The sequence below is a fragment of the Heptranchias perlo genome, unplaced genomic scaffold (genome assembly GCF_035084215.1).
Source record: "Heptranchias perlo isolate sHepPer1 unplaced genomic scaffold, sHepPer1.hap1 HAP1_SCAFFOLD_154, whole genome shotgun sequence".
Lineage (NCBI taxonomy): Eukaryota > Metazoa > Chordata > Chondrichthyes > Hexanchiformes > Hexanchidae > Heptranchias > Heptranchias perlo.
In genome coordinates, this window is record NW_027138796.1 from 385,199 (window position 1) to 405,963 (window position 20,765).

The 20,765-nt window shown below is 49.9% G+C and overlaps 2 protein-coding genes across 2 annotated transcripts; both read right to left on the minus strand.

Annotated features, from left to right (window-relative positions):
- Positions 1-279: 279 nt before the first annotated feature.
- On the minus strand, positions 280-6,324 carry LOC137309234 (tubulin alpha-1 chain-like). Its single transcript, XM_067977497.1, has 4 exons — positions 6,189-6,324; positions 5,189-5,337; positions 1,058-1,738; positions 280-576 (listed from the first exon to the last, which is right to left on the minus strand). Exons 1-4 carry the CDS (start codon positions 6,307-6,309, stop codon positions 280-282), a joined length of 1,248 nt encoding a protein of 415 aa, XP_067833598.1. The 5' UTR covers positions 6,310-6,324.
- Positions 6,325-14,600: 8,276 nt separating this feature from the next.
- On the minus strand, positions 14,601-20,600 carry LOC137309217 (tubulin alpha chain-like). Its single transcript, XM_067977478.1, has 4 exons — positions 20,465-20,600; positions 19,465-19,613; positions 15,379-16,059; positions 14,601-14,897 (listed from the first exon to the last, which is right to left on the minus strand). The coding sequence occupies exons 1-4, from the start codon at positions 20,583-20,585 to the stop codon at positions 14,601-14,603; spliced, it is 1,248 nt and encodes a 415-aa protein (XP_067833579.1). The 5' UTR covers positions 20,586-20,600.
- Between the last annotated feature and the right edge of the window lie 165 nt (positions 20,601-20,765).

Sequence of the window (20,765 nt, forward strand, 5' to 3'; positions counted from 1 at the left end):
GTGATCCTCTTCTAACTTCTAACGTCTTCTTTTACACGTGTTTCTCAATCCCTTGTCGTGTATTTGTGGCTTTTAAATTGACACAATTTCAAAATCATTCAAAAATATTTATTTTCTTAAATATAATCTGTAACAACAATGTGAATTAAAGTCAAACCCCTTTTACTTTCTAAATAAATGCCATTTTGTAACATAAATGTGAAATTAAGTTAAACTTTTTACATTCTTAAATTAATAAGTCATTTTGTAAACACTTTTTACTTTCTAAATGAATAAATCTTATTCTTCCTCCTCCGCCTTTCTGTCCAGCGCAGAAGAATCGACGGCCACCTCTTCGTAATCCTTCTCGAGTGAGGCCAGGTCCTCCCGTGCGTCCTGGAACTCCCCTTCCTCCAGCCCCTCCCCCACGTACCAGTGGACAAAGGCCCGCTTGGCGTACATCTTATCGAATTTGAGGTTGAGGCGGGTCCAAGCCAAGGAAATGGCGGTGGTGTTGCTCAGCATACAGAGGGCACGCTGCACCTTTGCCAGATCGCCCCCTGGCACCACCGTCGGGGGCTGGTAGTTGATGCCAACCTGTGGGAAAAGAAAATTCTTCAGATTTCAGTTGCACAGAAAGGAGCTTCAAAATCAGAGCTGTTGGGAACCACGTAACGATCAGAAAGATAAATTTTTGAATCAGTGTGTGTCTTTGTACAAGAACCCAGCTCTGGTTATTCACTGGGCTCTTCCCCCAGTTTTCGAGCCTCAGTTTCTGATGGATGGATGCTGTGTAATGAGGCCAGATTCCGGGGCTAATTCCTTTCTTTAGTTCATCTTTTCCAATGAGGCCTTGATTTTTCAGGAAGCCTTTTCCTTGTTCGAGCAAGGACTTCTCCTTGGACATTCAGGGCAAAAATCAATGATTAGAGCCTCAGAGGGAGCTATTGTTTGGGCCAGGAATGGGGGACAGCTTTTGACCCAGACTGAACAGACGTATTGTTCACGTGGGATATGAGATTGTCAGAATCCATGTTTCCCCAGAGCCCCATGGATTGAACACAAAACCCACACTTACCTTGAACCCGGTCGGGCACCAATCAACAAACTGGATCGAGCGCTTGGTTTTGATGGTGGCGATGGAGGCGTTGACATCCTTTGGCACGACATCTCCTCGGTACAGCATGCAGCACGCCATGTACTTGCCCTGGCGGGGGTCGCACTTCACCATCTGATTGGCTGGTTCAAAGCAGGCGTTGGTGATCTCTGACACAGATATTTGCTCGTGGTAAGCCTTCTCGGCCGAAATAAGGGGGGAGTAGGTTAATAATGGGAAGTGAATGCGGGGATAAGGGACCAGGTTGGTTTGGAACTCAGTCAGGTCCACATTGAGGGCACCGTCGAACCGTAGTGACGCCGTGATGGATGACACCAACTGTCCAATGAGACGGTTGAGGTTGGTGTATGTTGGACGCTCAATGTCAAGATTACGCCGACATATATCATAAAGGGCCTCGTTGTCGACCATGAAGCCGCAGTCAGAGTGCTCAAGGGTGGAGTGGGTGACGAGCACGGAGTTGTACGGTTCGACCACCGCAGTGGAAATCTGCGGCGCAGGATAAACAGAAAACTCCAGTTTGGATTTCTTGCCGTAGTCTACAGATAGTCTCTCCATCAGGAGGGATGTAAAACCCGAGCCGGTCCCACCCCCGAAACTGTGGAAAATGAGGAAACCCTGGAGTCCCGTGCACTGGTCAGCCTGTGGGCAAAGAAGGTACAAAACATTAAAAGGGAGCAGGAAATGGAATCTATCGTCAAAGGACAGTGAACACAGGACAGGAGCAAAAATACTGACCGTCCCTGGTGGGACAGGGCAGTGGGAGCTGGTGAGAAGGGGCAGTGGGAGATGGGGAGAAGGGAGAGTGGGAGATGGTGAGAAGGGGCAGTGGGAGCTGGTGAGAAGGGGCAGCGGGAGCTGTTGGGACTAGACAGTGGGAGATGGTGAACATAGGAACAGGAGTAGGCCATTCAGCCCCTCATGCCTGCTCCGCCATTTGATAAGATCATGGCTGATCTGTTATCTAGCTGCATATACCCGCCTTTGGCCCATATCTCTTAATACCTTTGGTTGCCAAAAAGCTATCCATCTCACATTTAAATGTAGCAATTGAGCTAGTATCAATTGCCGTTTGCGGAAGAGAGTTCCAAACTTCTACCACCCTTTGTGTGTGTAGAAATGTTTTCTAATCTCACTCCTGAAAGGTCTGGCTCTAATCTTAAGACTGTGCCCCCTGCTCCTAGAATCCCCAACCAATGGAAATAGTTTCTCTCTATCCGTTCCCCTTAATATCTTATAAACTTCGATCAGATCACCCCTTAACCTTCTGAACTCCAGAGAATACAACCCCAATTTGCGTAATCTGTCCTCGTAACTTAATCCTTGAAGTCTGGGTATCATTCTGGGAAACCTACGCTGCGCTCCCTCCAAGGCCAATATGTCCTTCCGAAGGTGTGGTGCCCAGAACTGCTCACAGTACTCCATGTGCGGTCTAACCAGGGTTTTGTATATCTGCAGCATAACTTCTGCCCCCTTGCACTCCAGTCCTCTAGATATAAAGGCCAGCATTCCATTAGCCTTATTGATTATTTTCTGCACCTGTTCATGACACTTCAATGATCGATGTACCTGAACCCCGAAGTCCCTTTGGACATCCACTGTTTTTAATGTTTTACCATTTAGAAAGTACCCTGTTCTATCCTTTTTTGATCCAAAGTGGATGACCTCACATTTGTCTATATTGAATTCCATTTGCCACAATTTTGCCCATTCACCTAATCTATCAATATCCCTTTGTAATTTTATGTTTTCATCTTCACTGCTTACAATGCCACCAATCTTTGTGTCATCGGCAAACTTAGATATGAGACTTTCTATGCCTTCATCTAAGTCGTTAATAAATATTGTGAATAATTGAGGCCCCAAGACAGATCCCTGCGGGACTCCACTGGTCACATCCTGCCAATGTGAATACTTACCCATTATCCCTACTCTCTGTCGCCTTTCGCTCCGCCAATTTCCTAACCAAGTCCGTACTTTTCCCTCGATTCCATGGGCTTCTAACTTAGCTAACAGTCTCTTATGTGGGACCTTATCAAATGCCTTCTGGAAGTCCATATAAATAATATCCATTGATATTCCCCTGTCCACGACTTTAGTCACTTCTTCAAAAAATTCAATCAGGTTTGTCAGGCACGACCTACCTTTCACAAATCTATGCTGGCTCTCCCTGATTAACTGAAAATTCTCAAGGTGTTCAGTCACCCTATCCTTAATTATAGACTCCAGCAATTTCCCCACAACAGATGTTAGGCTAACTGGTCTATCATTCCCCGGTTTCCCTCTCTCTCCTTTCTTAAAAAGCGGAGTGACGTGCAATTTTCCAATCTAGAGGGACAGTTCCTGAATCTAGAGAACTTTGAAAGATTATAGTTAGGGCATTTGCAATCTGCTCACCTACTTCCTTTAAAACCCTGGGATGGAAACCATCTGGTCCTGGGGATTTGTCAATCTTTAGTGCTATTATTTTCTTCATTACTGTTGCTTTACTTATGTTAATTTTATCGAGTCCCTGTCCCCGATTCAATATTAGTTTTGTTGGGATTTCCAGCATGCTATCCTCTTTTTCTACTGTAAATACTGACGCAAAGTAATTATTCAACATGTCCGCCAGTTCCCCATTGTCAATGACAATATCCCCACTTTCAGTTTTTAAGGGGCCAAACCTGCTCCTGACCACCCTCTTTTTCCTAATATAACTATAAAAGTTCTTCGTATTGGTTTTGATATCCCTTGCAAGTTTCTTTTCATACTCTCTTTTTGTAGCTCTTGTGAGAAGGGGCAGTGGTAGCTGCTGGGATGGGGCAGTGGGAGATGATGGGATGGGTCAGCGGGAGATGCTGGGAATGGGCAGGGGGAGTTGATTGGAATGGTCAGGGGGAGATGATGGGACTGGGCAGTGGGAGATGATGTGATGGGTCAGTGGGAGACGATGGGAGAGACAGTGGGAGATAATGAGATGGGGCAGTGGGAGATGATGGGATGGGTCAGTTGGAGATGTTGGGAATGGGCAGGGGGTGTTGATGGGAATGGGCAGGGGGAGATGATGTGATGGGTCAGTGGGAGACGATGGGAGAGACAGTGGGAGATATTGAGATGGGGCAGTGGGAGATGATGGGATTTGTCAGTGTTGGGAATGGGGAGGGCGAGCTGATGGGAATGGGCAGGGGGAGATGATGGGACGGGGCAGTGGTAGACTGTGGGACTGGGCAGTGGGAGACTGTGGGAATGGGCATTGGGAGACTGTGGGACTGGGCAGTGCGAGATTATGTGACGGAGCAGTGGAAGACTGTGGGACTGGGCAGTGGGAGATGGTGGGACGGGGCAGTGGGAGATGATGGGATGGGGCAATGAGAAATGATGAGACGGGGCAGCGGGAGATGATGGGACGGGGTAGTGGGAGATGGTGAGAAGGAGCAATGGGAGATGATGGGAGAGGTTGTGGGAGATGGTGAGAAGGAGCAGTGGTTGCCGGTTCAATTAGGCAGTGGGAGATGATGGAGGGGTAGTGGGAGATGGTGAGAGGGGGCAGTGGGAGATGATGGGAGAGGTTGTGGGAGATGGTGAGAAGGAGCAGTGGGAGATGGTGAGAAGGAGCAGTGGGAGATGGTGAGAAGGAGCAGTGGTTGCCGGTTCGATTAGGCAGTGGGAGATGATGGAGGGGTAGTGGGAGATGGTGAGAAGGAGCAGTGGGAGATGATGGGAGAGGTTGTGGGAGATGGTGAGAAGGAGCAGTGGGAGATGGTGAGAAGGAGCAGTGGTTGCCGGTTCGATTAGGCAGTGGGAGATGATGGAGGGGTAGTGGGAGATGGTGAGAGGGGGCAGTGGGAGATGATGGAGGGGTAGTGGGAGATGGTGAGAGGGGGCAGTGGTTGCCGGTTCGATTAGGCAGTGGGAGATGATGGAGGGGTAGTGGGAGATGGTGAGAGGGGGCAGTGGTTGCCGGTTCGATTAGGCAGTGGGAGATGATGGAGGGGTAGTGGGAGATGGTGAGAAGGAGCAGTGGTTGCCGGTTCGATTAGGCAGTGGGAGATGATGGAGGGGTAGTGGGAGATGGTGAGAGGGGGCAGTGGTTGCCAGTACACAACTTACCACCTTCCGTATGCGATCCAAGACCAGATCCACTATCTCCTTGCCGATGGAACAGTGGCCCCGTGCGTAGTTATTGGCCGCATCCTCCTTGCCGGTGATGAGTTGCTCGGGGTGAAAGAGCTGTCGGTAGGTGCCGGTGCGGACCTCATCTGGGGGCAGGGAACGGAGAGTTAAAAACCTGAATATGCATCATTTCAAGTATTTTGATACAAGTCTGGCCATTTTTCTGGGAACATCTCTCAGTCCTGGGACCACCACCTTTGATCCAGACTGGAAATCCCTGACTGTCCACAGTGACTGGAGTATTGGAGATTGGGAGGTGAGGGGGAGAGACGATTGGCCAAGCAGCTTCAACTGTCGAGATCTCATGACCAACCCAGCAGCTGGAAGCAGCAAACCAGGAGGATGCCAGGAGCATGAAGGCCGTGTTCTGCTGTCTCAGTTGGTAGCTGGTGCGACAAATTGATCAGAGGAGTCGCAGGTTCCATTTGTGGCCTGTGCTGGGTCAGCTGATCTCAGCTAAGGTGGATATGAGCCCTGATATTAACCTCAGGACCCTGGGTGGGGGGTGGGACAGTAAACAATCCACCTGGGTACCTGCTGCTGTTCCTTACCCAATAACTGCACCTGGCAAATGAGTGTATGTGGGGGATGGGGTTAAGGTGGGGACAGTACTGAGCTCACCTGTGATGGTGCCTGTGGTTGAATTGCTTGCAGGGACTCAATGTTTGGCCTAATACTTGAAAGAATTGGTGAAGCACCGGAGAGACACGTGGGCCAGTGGAACCAGATTCTGGTAACGGGAAACACCTTCGGGGGAGGAGGGGAGATACTTGGAGGGGCCAAGACTTGGTCTGTGAGAAGGGAGTTTGTATCAAACAGCAACAAGAGGTAGCAGAACAGTGCCTGTCTGTATCAGGAGGAAGGACTGTACATGAGTAGGTGTATTGCAATGAGTTTAGTGACACACGACTAACCCATCAACAATCTCTCCCCTTACCGATCACAGTGGGCTCCAGATCTACAAACACGGCTCGGGGGATGTGCTTGCCCGCCCCCGTCTCACTGAAGAAGGTGTTGAAGGAGTCGTCCCCACCTCCGACGGTCTTGTCACTGGGCATCTGCCCATCTGGTTGGATCCCATGCTCCAGGCAATACAGCTCCCAGCAAGCATTGCCGACCTGCACGCCGGCCTGGCCAATGTGGATTGAAAGACACTCACGCTAAAGAGTGGAGAACACAGGATTATTTACACAGGTAGGAGGACAATGCTTTATACAGTCAGTGGAGGTGGAAGGGAGAAGGGTGTGTGGGCAGCAACACGTTCCATTACAGTAACCTGTGGATCCCGTCCATTCCCTGTAGATCTCACCTGCTGCCTGCTGGATCCCTTCTGTCCCTGTGCAACGTTCCACTACCTGTCGACCCCACCCCCTTCCGATGGACCCCTCTGCTCACGATGGATGTCTTCTCTCCGTGTGCGTTCCCACTCCCTGTGGACTGCCCTGTCCCAGAGGATTTGCCCACTGACTGTGGATCCATTGCTCAATGTGGGCCACTCACTTCCTGAGGAATTCCCCATATTTCTTAAAGATCCCACATTCTGCCATTGACCACCCTCGTTTGCTGTGGATATGCATCACCCTGTGGATTCCCAATCTCCCTGTGACTCCTCTCTCCAGATGGATTTCCCACTTTCTCCGTGTGGCTGCCCCGAATCTCCCTGTGGATGCCCCCAGTCTCCCTGTGGTTCACTCCTCACTCTCTTTTCTGAAGCCCCTTCTCTCAACATCGATTACTGCTCTCCCTGTCGTTCTTCCTCTCTCCATGTGGATCCTTCTCTCCCTGTGGATTCCCACCCTCCCTGTGGGTCCTTTCCCTCTCCCTTGGGATGCATTACTCTGACTGGTTCCCTTCTCTCTCCCGACAGATTCCCACTCTCCCAGTGCATCACACTCTCTCAGTGGATCCCACTCTCCCTGTGGATCTACTCTCCCAGTAGATCCCACTCTCCCTTTGAATTCCTCTCTCCCAGTAGATCCCACTCTCCCTGTGAATCCCTCTCTCCCAGTAGATCCCACTCTCCCTGTGAATCCCTCTCTCCCAGTGGATCCCCCTCTCCCTGTGGATCCCTCTGTCTCGGTGGAACACCCTCGCTCTGTGCATTGCCCAGTGAGCTCTCACCATAATCTCCTCCTATTCTCGCAGCTCTTGAGAATGTGCCTCGTGCTGCCGCTCCCGCTATTTATACCCCGCCCGATAGAACCCTCCTATTCAGCAAATCGGGCTCTGATTGGTCTGTGAGAACAATGGCCTATTGTTGCTTTGTTAAACGTAGCGACGTTGCTCAGTGCTGATTGGTTCATTGTGTAAAAGGCGGAACCAAGAATTCGCAACATTCTTTTATGGGAGGAGCGCCAGGGAACAAGAGAATTCCCCTTACCCCCAGACCCCATCAATCAGACCCCCAACCCCCAGACCCCATCAATCAGACCCCCAACCCCCAGACCCCATCAATCAGACCCCCAAACCCCAGACCCCATCAATCAGACCCCCAACCCCCAGACCCCATCAATCAGACCCCCAACCCCCAGACCCCATCAATCAGACCCCCAACCCCCAGACCCCATCAATCAGACCCCCAACCCCCAGACCCCATCAATCAGACCCCCAACCCCCAGACCCCATCAATCGGACCCGCAACCCCCAGACCCCATCAATCGGACCCCCAACCCCCAGACCCCATCAATCAGACCCCCAACCCCCAGACCCCATCAATCAGACCCCCAACCCCCAGACCCCATCAATCAGATCCCCAACCCCCAGACCCCATCAATCAGACCCCCAACCCCCAGACCCCATCAATCAGACCCCCAACCCCCAGACCCCATCAATCAGACCCCCAACCCCCAGACCCCATCAATCAGACCCCCAACCCCCAGACCCCATCAATCAGACCCCCAACCCCCACACCCCCAACCCTCAGACCCCTAACCCCCAGACCCCATCAATCAGACCCCCAACCCCCAGACCCCATCAATCAGACCCCCAACCCCCAGACCCCATCAATCAGACCCCCAACCCCCAGACCCCATCAATCGGACCCCCAACCCCCAGACCCCATCAATCAGACCCCCAACCCCCAGACCCCATCAATCAGACCCCCAACCCCCAGACCCCATCAATCAGACCCCCAACCCCCAGACCCCATCAATCAGACCCCCAACCCCCACACCCCCAACCCTCAGACCCCTAACCCCCAGACCCCATCAATCAGACCCCCAACCCTCAGACCCCATCAATCAGACACCCAGCACGAGGGAAAAACTTTCTTGACCTCGTCCTCACCAATCACCCTGTCGCAGATGCATCTGTTCATGACAGTATTGGTAGGAGTGACCACCGCACAGTCCTCGTGGAGACGAAGTACCGTCTTCACACTGAGGACACCATCCAACGTGTTGTGTGGCACTATCACCGTGCTAAATGGGATAGATTCAGAACAGCTCTAGCAGCTCAAAACTGGGCATCCATGAGGCGCTGTGGACCATCAGCAGCAGCAGAATTGTATTCCAGCACAATCTGTAACCTCATGGCCCGGCATATTCCTCACTCTACCATTACCAACAAGCCAGGGGATCAACCCTGGTTCAATGAGGAGTGCAGAAGAGCATGCCAGGAGCAGCACCAGGCGTACCTAAAAATGAGGTGCCAACCTGGTGAAGCTGCATCTCAGGACTATATGCATGCTGAAGAGTTGAAGCAACCTGCTATAGACAGGGCTAAGCGATTCACAACCAACGGATCAGATCAAAGCTCTGCAGTCCTGCCACATCCAGTCGTGAATGGTGGTGGACAGTTAAACAGTAACGGGAGGAGGAGGCTCTGTAAACATCCCCATCCTCAATGATGGCAGAATCCAGCGCGTGAGTGCAAAAGAGAAGGCTGAAGCGTTTGCAACCATCTTCAGCCAGCAGTGCCGAGTAGATGATCCATCTCGGCCTCCTCCCGATATCGCCACCATCACAGAAGCCAGTCTTCAGCCAATTCGATTCACTCCACGTCAATCTGACCCCTTAAATCAGATTGCCGTCAGTCAGACCCCCATCAATCAGACGCTATCAATCAGACTCTCATCAATCCGTCCCCCATCAATCTGACCACTATCATCAGACTCCCTCAATCATACCCATCAATCTGACCCCATCAATCAGACTGAGTGCAGCGGGGAAAGAGTGAGGAACTTGAGAGTTTGGTAAGTGTGGGAGTTTGGTGAAATGAGGGAAGGAGGTGCTCCTTTGCTTTGCCTTGCTTTTCCTAACTTTTTCTGCAGAGCGGCGGCTGACCTGAGCAGCAGCAGACCAAGAGCGGGGATAACTCGGAGCGCAGCAGGAGGTGGGAGCCGACCTACGGGACTACAGGAATCGGCATCGGAGCGCAAATAAAGGTTGAGGCTCGAAGGCCTACACTCACTCGGAGCGCAGCAGGAGGCGGGAGTAGACCCAGCTGTCACAGGAGAGCAGGTAGGTGATTGGCTGCGAAGTGTTACAGCTGCTTTTTTTTCCCCTCTGAGTTATGGAATTGGGTAAAATTAAAGTAAAAGCTGGGAGCTTAAAAGAAAACTTAAACTAGTTTATTAACGAGAGTAATAAAACTATAAATAACTGGTTTTAAGGCTTGATTTCCTTTAGTTTAGTTAATAATCTAAAAACAGAGGCATGGCAGAGCAGCTCACACGCGTCGAAGGCACGGCCTGTGCCATGTGGGAACTCCAGGACGCTTCCCGTGTCCTGGAAAACCACATGTGCAGGAAATGTTTCAGAGCTTGAGCAACACTGCAGTGCATCCGCGAGGCTGAGAGCTGCATGGATAGCACGTTTCAGGAGGTGATTACCCGCAGCTTAAGAGAGTGAAGGCAGAGAGGGACCGGCAGACAGCCAAGGAGGACCAGGCAGGTAGATCAGGAGTCTCCTGAGGGAATCTCACTCTCTAACCGGTATACTGATGGGGGAGAGGGTTCCCTGGGGAGTGCAGCCAGAGCCAAGACCAGAGCACCATGGGTGGCTCAGCTGTACATTGGGGGAGGAGACAGGTTGGGAGAGCAATAGTGAAAGAGGATTCTATAGTTAGGGGGGCAGACTGGTGTTTCTGCGGCTGCAGGTGTGGTTCCAGGATGGCATGTCGCCTCCCTGGTGCCAGGGTCATGGACGTCACTGAGCGGCTGCAGAATATTCTGGGGGGGGGGAGGGTGAACAGCCAGAGGTCGTGGTCCATATCGGGACCAACGGCATAGTTAGATAGAGGGATGAGGTCCTGCAGGCAGAGTTTAAGGAGTCAGGAACGAGATTAAAAAGCAGCACCTTGAATGTAGTAATCTCCGGATTACTCTCAGTCTCACGCACCGGTGAGAATCGAAATAGGAGGATACAGCAGGTGACTGCGTGGCTGCAAAGGTAGTGCAAGAGGGAGGGCTTTAGATTCCTGGGGCATTGGGACCGGTTCTGGGGGAGGTGGGACCTGTACAAGCCGGACAGGTTGCACCTCAACAGGGCCGGGACCAATATCCTTGCGGGGAGGGTTGCTTGTGCTGTCGGAGAGGGTTTAAACTAGCTTGGCTGGGGGATGGGAACCTGAGTGTGGATTCAGATGGGGTAAAGTTGGAACTGGAAATGGAAGGCAGAAAATTAGTGAGTGAGTCTGGAAGGCAGAGGGAACGAAGGTTAGAAAATAAACAGAGGAGTTTTGCAGTCCTTAAATGTATTTACCTCAATGCAAGGAGGAGAGGAAATAAGGCGGATGAGCTGAGGGCACAGATAGACACGTGGCAGTATGATATCTTAACTATTACAGAAACATGGCTTAAAGAGGGGCAGGACTGGCAGCTCAATGTCCCTGGTTACAGCGTTTTCAGACATGATAGAGAGGGGGATTAAAAAAGGAGGGGTGGCAATTTTGGTTAAGGAAACAGTTAAAGTTATGAGGAGGGATGATATTTTAGAAGGAGCATCAAATGAGGCCTTATGGGTTGAGCTCAAGAACAAAAAAGGGGCAGTCATACTCTGGGAGTGTACTATAGACCCCCAAACAGTCAGAGGGAGATAGAGGAGCAAATATGTGGGCAAATTTCTGAGAAGTGCAAAGACAATAGGGCAGTAATAGTCGGGGATTTCAACTACCCTAATATTAACTGGGATACAAACAGCGTGAATGGTTTATAGGGTGCAGAACTCTTAAATTGCATATAGGAGAATTTTTTTAGCCGGTATATGGCAAGCCCAACGAGAGGCAGGGGCAGTTCTGGATTTAGTTCCAGGAAATGAAGATGGGCAGGTGGAAGAAGTAGCAGTGGGAGAGCACTTTGGTGGTAGTGATCATAATACAGTTAGTTTTAGCATAGTTATGGAAAAGGACAAAGACAGAGCAGGAGTTAAAGTTTTCAATTGGGGAAGGCCAATTTTACTCAACTGAGAAGTGATTTAGCAGAAGTAAACTGGAAACAGCTACTTAAAGGTAAATCCGTGTCAGAGCAATGGGAGACATTCAAAGGGGAGATTCAAGGGGTTCGGGCTAAACATGTTCCAACAAAGAAAAAGGGAGGGGCTGCCAAATCTCGAGCCCCCTGGATGTCAAGAAGCATTCAGGGTAAGATAAGGCAGAAAAAGCAAACCAATGATAGACACCGGGAACTCAATACTACGAAAAGCTCAGAGGAGTATACAAAGGGCAGGGGTGAAGTTAGAAAGGAAATTCGGAAAGCAAAGAGAGGGCATGAAATAATATTAGCAAGTAAAATCCAAAGAAAACCCAAAGATGTTTTATCAATACATTAAGAGCAAGAGGATAACTAAGGAAAGATTAGGACCTATTAGAGACCATAAAGGTAAACTGTGTGTGGAGGCAGAAGATATGGGTATGGTTCTCAATGAATACTTTGCATCTGAGAGAGGGATGATGCAGGGATTGAAGTTAAGGAGGAGGAGTGTGAAATATTGGATGGGATAAACATAGTGAGGGAGGAAGTATTAATGGGATTGGCATCTTTGAAAGTGGATAAATCACCAGGGCCGGATGAAATGTATCGCAGGCTGTTTAAAGAAGCCAAGGACGCTTTAACAATCATTTTCCAAACTTCGCTGGATACAGGCATAGTACCGGAGGATTGGAGGACTGCTAACGTTGTATCGTTGTTTAAAAAGGGAGCGAAGGATAGACCGAGTAATTACAGGCCAGTCAGCCTAACCTCGGTGATGGGAAAATTATTCAAATCAATTCTGAGGGACAGGGTAAACTGTCATTTAGAAAGGCACGGACTGATCAAGGACAGTCAGCACGGATTTGTTAAGGGGAGGTCATGTCTGACTAACTTGATTGAATTTTTTGAGGAGGTGACAAGGAGGATCGATGAGGGTAGCGTAATTGATGTAATCTACATGGATTTTATCAATGCTTTTGACAAGGCCCCACATGGCAGATTGGTCACAAAAGTAAAGGCCCATGGGATCCAAGGGAATATGGCAAGTTGGATCCAAAATTGGCTCAGTGGCAGGAAGTAAAGGATAATGGTCGACGGGTGTTTATGCGACTGGAAGGCTGTTTCCAGTGGGGTGCTGCAGGGCTCAGTACTAGGTCCTTTGCTTTTTGTGGCATACATTAACGATTTGGACTTAAATGTAGGGGCATGATTAAAAAATTTGCGGATGACACAAAGATAGGCCACTTGGTTGATAGTGAGGAGGAAAGCTGTAGACTGCAGGAAAATATCAATGGACTGGTCAGATGGGCAAAAAAGTGGCAAATGGAGTTCAATCCGGAGAAGTGTGGGGTAATGCATTTGTGGAGAGCAAACAAGGCAAGGGAATACACAATAAATGGGAGGATACTGAGAGGTGTAGAGGGAGTGAGGGACCTTGGAGTGCATGTCCACAGATCCCTGAAGGTAGCAGGACAGGCAGATAAGATGGTTAAAAAGGCATATGGGATACATTCCTTTATTAGCCGAGGCATAGAATATAAAAGCAGGGATGTTATGCTGGAACTGCATAAAACGCGAGTTAGGCCACAGCTTGAGTACTGCGTACAGTTCTGGTCACCACATTACAGGAAGGATGTGATTGCACTGGAGAGGGTGCAGAGGAGATTTACGAGGATGTTGCCAGGACTGGAGAATTTTAGCTATGAGGAAAGATTGGATAGGCTGGGGTTGTTTTCCTTGAAACAGAGGAGGCTGAGGGGAGATTTAATTGAGGTGTATAAAATTATGAGGGGCTGAGATAGAGTGGATAGGAAGGACCTATTTCCCTTAGCAGAGGAGTCAGTAACCAGGGGGCATAGATTTAAAGTGATTGGTAGAAGGATTAGAGGGGAGCTGAGGAGAAATGTTTTCCCCCAGAGGGTGGTGGGTGTCTGGAACTCACTGCCTGAGAGGGTGGGAGAGGCAGAAACCCTCAACTCATTTAATAAATACCTGGATGTGAACCTGAAGAGCCGTGACCTGCAGGGCTACGGACCAAATGCGGGAAAGAGGGATTGGGCTGGATAGCTCGTTCCTCAGCCGGTGCGGACATGATGGGCCGAATGGCCTCCTTCTGTGCTGTAACTTTTCTATGATTTTATGACCCCCATCAATCAAACTCCTTCAATCAGACCCCACTTCTCTCAGTCCCCATCAATCAGACCCCCAACAATCAGACCCCATCAATCAGACCCCATCGATCAGACCTTCATCAATCAGACCCCCATCAATCAGACGCCCATCGATCGGACCCCCATCGATTAGATCCCCATCAGTCAGACCCCCATCAATCAGACCCCCAACAATCAGACCCCCATCGATCAGACCCCCATCAATCAGACCCCCATCAATCAGACCTTCATCAATCAGACCCCCGTCCATCAGACCCCCATCGATTAGAGCCCCATCACTCAGACCCCATCACTCAGACCCCATCAATCAGATTCCAGTCAATCAGATTCCCATCTATCAGACCCCATTAATCAGACCCCATCGATCAGACCCCCATCGGTCAGACCCCATCAATCTCACCCCATCAATCAGGCCCCAACCAACCTGACCCCATCAGTCAGACCCCATCTATCTGACTCCAATCGATCAGACCCCATCCATTCTGGGTTCAGTGATCCTCTTCTAACTTCTAACGTCTTCTTTTACACGTGTTTCTCAATCCCTTGTCGTGTATTTGTGGCTTTTAAATTGACACAATTTCAAAATCATTCAAAAATATTTATTTTCTCAAATATAATCTGTAACAACAATGTGAATTAAAGTCAAACCCCTTTTACTTTCTAAATAAATGCCATTTTGTAACATAAATGTGAAATTAAGTTAAACTTTTTACATTCTAAATTAATAAGTCATTTTGTAAACACTTTTTACTTTTTAAATGAATAAATCTTATTCTTCCTCCTCCGCCTTTCTGTCCAGCGCAGAAGAATCGACGGCCACCTCTTCGTAATCCTTCTCGAGTGAGGCCAGGTCCTCCCGTGCGTCCTGGAACTCCCCTTCCTCCAGCCCCTCCCCCACGTACCAGTGGACAAAGGCCCGCTTGGCGTACATCTTATCGAATTTGAGGTTGAGGCGGGTCCAAGCCAAGGAAATGGCGGTGGTGTTGCTCAGCATACAGAGGGCACGCTGCACCTTTGCCAGATCGCCCCCTGGCACCACCGTCGGGGGCTGGTAGTTGATGCCAACCTGTGGGAAAAGAAAATTCTTCAGATTTCAGTTGCACAGAAAGGAGCTTCAAAATCAGAGCTGTTGGGAACCACGTAACGATCAGAAAGATAAATTTTTGAATCAGTGTGTGTCTTTGTACAAGAACCCAGCTCTGGTTATTCACTGGGCTCTTCCCCCAGTTTTCGAGCCTCAGTTTCTGATGGATGGATGCTGTGTAATGAGGCCAGATTCCGGGGCTAATTCCTTTCTTTAGTTCATCTTTTCCAATGAGGCCTTGATTTTTCAGGAAGCCTTTTCCTTGTTCGAGCAAGGACTTCTCCTTGGACATTCAGGGCAAAAATCAATGATTAGAGCCTCAGAGGGAGCTATTGTTTGGGCCAGGAATGGGGGACAGCTTTTGACCCAGACTGAACAGACGTATTGTTCACGTGGGATATGAGATTGTCAGAATCCATGTTTCCCCAGAGCCCCATGGATTGAACACAAAACCCACACTTACCTTGAACCCGGTCGGGCACCAATCAACAAACTGGATCGAGCGCTTGGTTTTGATGGTGGCGATGGAGGCGTTGACATCCTTTGGCACGACATCTCCTCGGTACAGCATGCAGCACGCCATGTACTTGCCCTGGCGGGGGTCGCACTTCACCATCTGATTGGCTGGTTCAAAGCAGGCGTTGGTGATCTCTGACACAGATATTTGCTCGTGGTAAGCCTTCTCGGCCGAAATAAGGGGGGAGTAGGTTAATAATGGGAAGTGAATGCGGGGATAAGGGACCAGGTTGGTTTGGAACTCAGTCAGGTCCACATTGAGGGCACCGTCGAACCGTAGTGACGCCGTGATGGATGACACCAACTGTCCAATGAGACGGTTGAGGTTGGTGTATGTTGGACGCTCAATGTCAAGATTACGCCGACATATATCATAAAGGGCCTCGTTGTCGACCATGAAGCCGCAGTCAGAGTGCTCAAGGGTGGAGTGGGTGACGAGCACGGAGTTGTACGGTTCGACCACCGCAGTGGAAATCTGCGGCGCAGGATAAACAGAAAACTCCAGTTTGGATTTCTTGCCGTAGTCTACAGATAGTCTCTCCATCAGGAGGGATGTAAAACCCGAGCCGGTCCCACCCCCGAAACTGTGGAAAATGAGGAAACCCTGGAGTCCCGTGCACTGGTCAGCCTGTGGGCAAAGAAGGTACAAAACATTAAAAGGGAGCAGGAAATGGAATCTATCGTCAAAGGACAGTGAACACAGGACAGGAGCAAAAATACTGACCGTCCCTGGTGGGACAGGGCAGTGGGAGCTGGTGAGAAGGGGCAGTGGGAGATGGGGAGAAGGGAGAGTGGGAGATGGTGAGAAGGGGCAGTGGGAGCTGGTGAGAAGGGGCAGCGGGAGCTGTTGGGACTAGACAGTGGGAGATGGTGAACATAGGAACAGGAGTAGGCCATTCAGCCCCTCATGCCTGCTCCGCCATTTGATAAGATCATGGCTGATCTGTTATCTAGCTGCATATACCCGCCTTTGGCCCATATCTCTTAATACCTTTGGTTGCCAAAAAGCTATCCATCTCACATTTAAATGTAGCAATTGAGCTAGTATCAATTGCCGTTTGCGGAAGAGAGTTCCAAACTTCTACCACCCTTTGTGTGTGTAGAAATGTTTTCTAATCTCACTCCTGAAAGGTCTGGCTCTAATCTTAAGACTGTGCCCCCTGCTCCTAGAATCCCCAACCAATGGAAATAGTTTCTCTCTATCCGTTCCCCTTAATATCTTATAAACTTCGATCAGATCACCCCTTAACCTTCTGAACTCCAGAGAATACAACCCCAATTTGCGTAATCTGTCCTCGTAACTTAATCCTTGAAGTCTGGGTATCATTCTGGGAAACCTACGCTGCGCTCCCTCCAAGGCCAATATGTCCTTCCGAAGGTGTGGTGCCCAGAACTGCTCACAGTACTCCATGTGCGGTCTAACCAGGGTTTTGTATATCTGCAGCATAACTTCTGCCCCCTTGCACTCCAGTCCTCTAGATATAAAGGCCAGCATTCCATTAGCCTTATTGATTATTTTCTGCACCTGTTCATGACACTTCAATGATCGATGTACCTGAACCCCGAAGTCCCTTTGGACATCCACTGTTTTTAATGTTTTACCATTTAGAAAGTACCCTGTTCTATCCTTTTTTGATCCAAAGTGGATGACCTCACATTTGTCTATATTGAATTCCATTTGCCACAATTTTGCCCATTCACCTAATCTATCAATATCCCTTTGTAATTTTATGTTTTCATCTTCACTGCTTACAATGCCACCAATCTTTGTGTCATCGGCAAACTTAGATATGAGACTTTCTATGCCTTCATCTAAGTCGTTAATAAATATTGTGAATAATTGAGGCCCCAAGACAGATCCCTGCGGGACTCCACTGGTCACATCCTGCCAATGTGAATACTTACCCATTATCCCTACTCTCTGTCGCCTTTCGCTCCGCCAATTTCCTAACCAAGTCCGTACTTTTCCCTCGATTCCATGGGCTTCTAACTTAGCTAACAGTCTCTTATGTGGGACCTTATCAAATGCCTTCTGGAAGTCCATATAAATAATATCCATTGATATTCCCCTGTCCACGACTTTAGTCACTTCTTCAAAAAATTCAATCAGGTTTGTCAGGCACGACCTACCTTTCACAAATCTATGCTGGCTCTCCCTGATTAACTGAAAATTCTCAAGGTGTTCAGTCACCCTATCCTTAATTATAGACTCCAGCAATTTCCCCACAACAGATGTTAGGCTAACTGGTCTATCATTCCCCGGTTTCCCTCTCTCTCCTTTCTTAAAAAGCGGAGTGACGTGCAATTTTCCAATCTAGAGGGACAGTTCCTGAATCTAGAGAACTTTGAAAGATTATAGTTAGGGCATTTGCAATCTGCTCACCTACTTCCTTTAAAACCCTGGGATGGAAACCATCTGGTCCTGGGGATTTGTCAATCTTTAGTGCTATTATTTTCTTCATTACTGTTGCTTTACTTATGTTAATTTTATCGAGTCCCTGTCCCCGATTCAATATTAGTTTTGTTGGGATTTCCAGCATGCTATCCTCTTTTTCTACTGTAAATACTGACGCAAAGTAATTATTCAACATGTCCGCCAGTTCCCCATTGTCAATGACAATATCCCCACTTTCAGTTTTTAAGGGGCCAAACCTGCTCCTGACCACCCTCTTTTTCCTAATATAACTATAAAAGTTCTTCGTATTGGTTTTGATATCCCTTGCAAGTTTCTTTTCATACTCTCTTTTTGTAGCTCTTGTGAGAAGGGGCAGTGGTAGCTGCTGGGATGGGGCAGTGGGAGATGATGGGATGGGTCAGCGGGAGATGCTGGGAATGGGCAGGGGGAGTTGATTGGAATGGTCAGGGGGAGATGATGGGACTGGGCAGTGGGAGATGATGTGATGGGTCAGTGGGAGACGATGGGAGAGACAGTGGGAGATAATGAGATGGGGCAGTGGGAGATGATGGGATGGGTCAGTTGGAGATGTTGGGAATGGGCAGGGGGTGTTGATGGGAATGGGCAGGGGGAGATGATGTGATGGGTCAGTGGGAGACGATGGGAGAGACAGTGGGAGATATTGAGATGGGGCAGTGGGAGATGATGGGATTTGTCAGTGTTGGGAATGGGGAGGGCGAGCTGATGGGAATGGGCAGGGGGAGATGATGGGACGGGGCAGTGGTAGACTGTGGGACTGGGCAGTGGGAGACTGTGGGAATGGGCATTGGGAGACTGTGGGACTGGGCAGTGCGAGATTATGTGACGGAGCAGTGGAAGACTGTGGGACTGGGCAGTGGGAGATGGTGGGACGGGGCAGTGGGAGATGATGGGATGGGGCAATGAGAAATGATGAGACGGGGCAGCGGGAGATGATGGGACGGGGTAGTGGGAGATGGTGAGAAGGAGCAATGGGAGATGATGGGAGAGGTTGTGGGAGATGGTGAGAAGGAGCAGTGGTTGCCGGTTCAATTAGGCAGTGGGAGATGATGGAGGGGTAGTGGGAGATGGTGAGAGGGGGCAGTGGGAGATGATGGGAGAGGTTGTGGGAGATGGTGAGAAGGAGCAGTGGGAGATGGTGAGAAGGAGCAGTGGGAGATGGTGAGAAGGAGCAGTGGGAGATGGTGAGAAGGAGCAGTGGTTGCCGGTTCGATTAGGCAGTGGGAGATGATGGAGGGGTAGTGGGAGATGGTGAGAGGGGGCAGTGGGAGATGATGGAGGGGTAGTGGGAGATGGTGAGAGGGGGCAGTGGTTGCCGGTTCGATTAGGCAGTGGGAGATGATGGAGGGGTAGTGGGAGATGGTGAGAGGGGGCAGTGGTTGCCGGTTCGATTAGGCAGTGGGAGATGATGGAGGGGTAGTGGGAGATGGTGAGAGGGGGCAGTGGTTGCCGGTTCGATTAGGCAGTGGGAGATGATGGAGGGGTAGTGGGAGATGGTGAGAAGGAGCAGTGGTTGCCGGTTCGATTAGGCAGTGGGAGATGATGGAGGGGTAGTGGGAGATGGTGAGAGGGGGCAGTGGTTGCCAGTACACAACTTACCACCTTCCGTATGCGATCCAAGACCAGATCCACTATCTCCTTGCCGATGGAACAGTGGCCCCGTGCGTAGTTATTGGCCGCATCCTCCTTGCCGGTGATGAGTTGCTCGGGGTGAAAGAGCTGTCGGTAGGTGCCGGTGCGGACCTCATCTGGGGGCAGGGAACGGAGAGTTAAAAACCTGAATATGCATCATTTCAAGTATTTTGATACAAGTCTGGCCATTTTTCTGGGAACATCTCTCAGTCCTGGGACCACCACCTTTGATCCAGACTGGAAATCCCTGACTGTCCACAGTGACTGGAGTATTGGAGATTGGGAGGTGAGGGGGAGAGACGATTGGCCAAGCAGCTTCAACTGTCGAGATCTCATGACCAACCCAGCAGCTGGAAGCAGCAAACCAGGAGGATGCCAGGAGCATGAAGGCCGTGTTCTGCTGTCTCAGTTGGTAGCTGGTGCGACAAATTGATCAGAGGAGTCGCAGGTTCCATTTGTGGCCTGTGCTGGGTCAGCTGATCTCAGCTAAGGTGGATATGAGCCCTGATATTAACCTCAGGACCCTGGGTGGGGGGTGGGACAGTAAACAATCCACCTGGGTACCTGCTGCTGTTCCTTACCCAATAACTGCACCTGGCAAATGAGTGTATGTGGGGGATGGGGTTAAGGTGGGGACAGTACTGAGCTCACCTGTGATGGTGCCTGTGGTTGAATTGCTTGCAGGGACTCAATGTTTGGCCTAATACTTGAAAGAATTGGTGAAGCACCGGAGAGACACGTGGGCCAGTGGAACCAGATTCTGGTAACGGGAAACACCTTCGGGGGAGGAGGGGAGATACTTGGAGGGGCCAAGACTTGGTCTGTGAGAAGGGAGTTTGTATCAAACAGCAACAAGAGGTAGCAGAACAGTGCCTGTCTGTATCAGGAGGAAGGACTGTACATGAGTAGGTGTATTGCAATGAGTTTAGTGACACACGACTAACCCATCAACAATCTCTCCCCTTACCGATCACAGTGGGCTCCAGATCTACAAACACGGCTCGGGGGATGTGCTTGCCCGCCCCCGTCTCACTGAAGAAGGTGTTGAAGGAGTCGTCCCCACCTCCGATGGTCTTGTCACTGGGCATCTGCCCATCTGGTTGGATCCCATGCTCCAGGCAATACAGCTCCCAGCAAGCATTGCCGACCTGCACGCCGGCCTGGCCAATGTGGATTGAAAGACACTCACGCTAAAGAGTGGAGAACACAGGATTATTTACACAGGTAGGAGGACAATGCTTTATACAGTCAGTGGAGGTGGAAGGGAG

Bases quoted from the DNA above. Each gene is read 5' to 3' on its own strand.
- LOC137309234 (XM_067977497.1), bottom strand. From the start codon at position 6,309: ATGCCCAGTGACAAGACCGTCGGAGGTGGGGACGACTCCTTCAACACC. The intron at 5,338-6,188 runs GTAAGGGGAGAG...CCCTGCCCCCAG, and splicing joins TCTGGAGCCCACTGTGATCG to ATGAGGTCCGCACCGGCACC. The intron at 577-1,057 runs GTAAGTGTGGGT...CTTTTCCCACAG, and splicing joins GGTGCCCGACCGGGTTCAAG to GTTGGCATCAACTACCAGCC.
- LOC137309217 (XM_067977478.1), bottom strand. From the start codon at position 20,585: ATGCCCAGTGACAAGACCATCGGAGGTGGGGACGACTCCTTCAACACC. The intron at 19,614-20,464 runs GTAAGGGGAGAG...CCCTGCCCCCAG, and splicing joins TCTGGAGCCCACTGTGATCG to ATGAGGTCCGCACCGGCACC. The intron at 14,898-15,378 runs GTAAGTGTGGGT...CTTTTCCCACAG, and splicing joins GGTGCCCGACCGGGTTCAAG to GTTGGCATCAACTACCAGCC.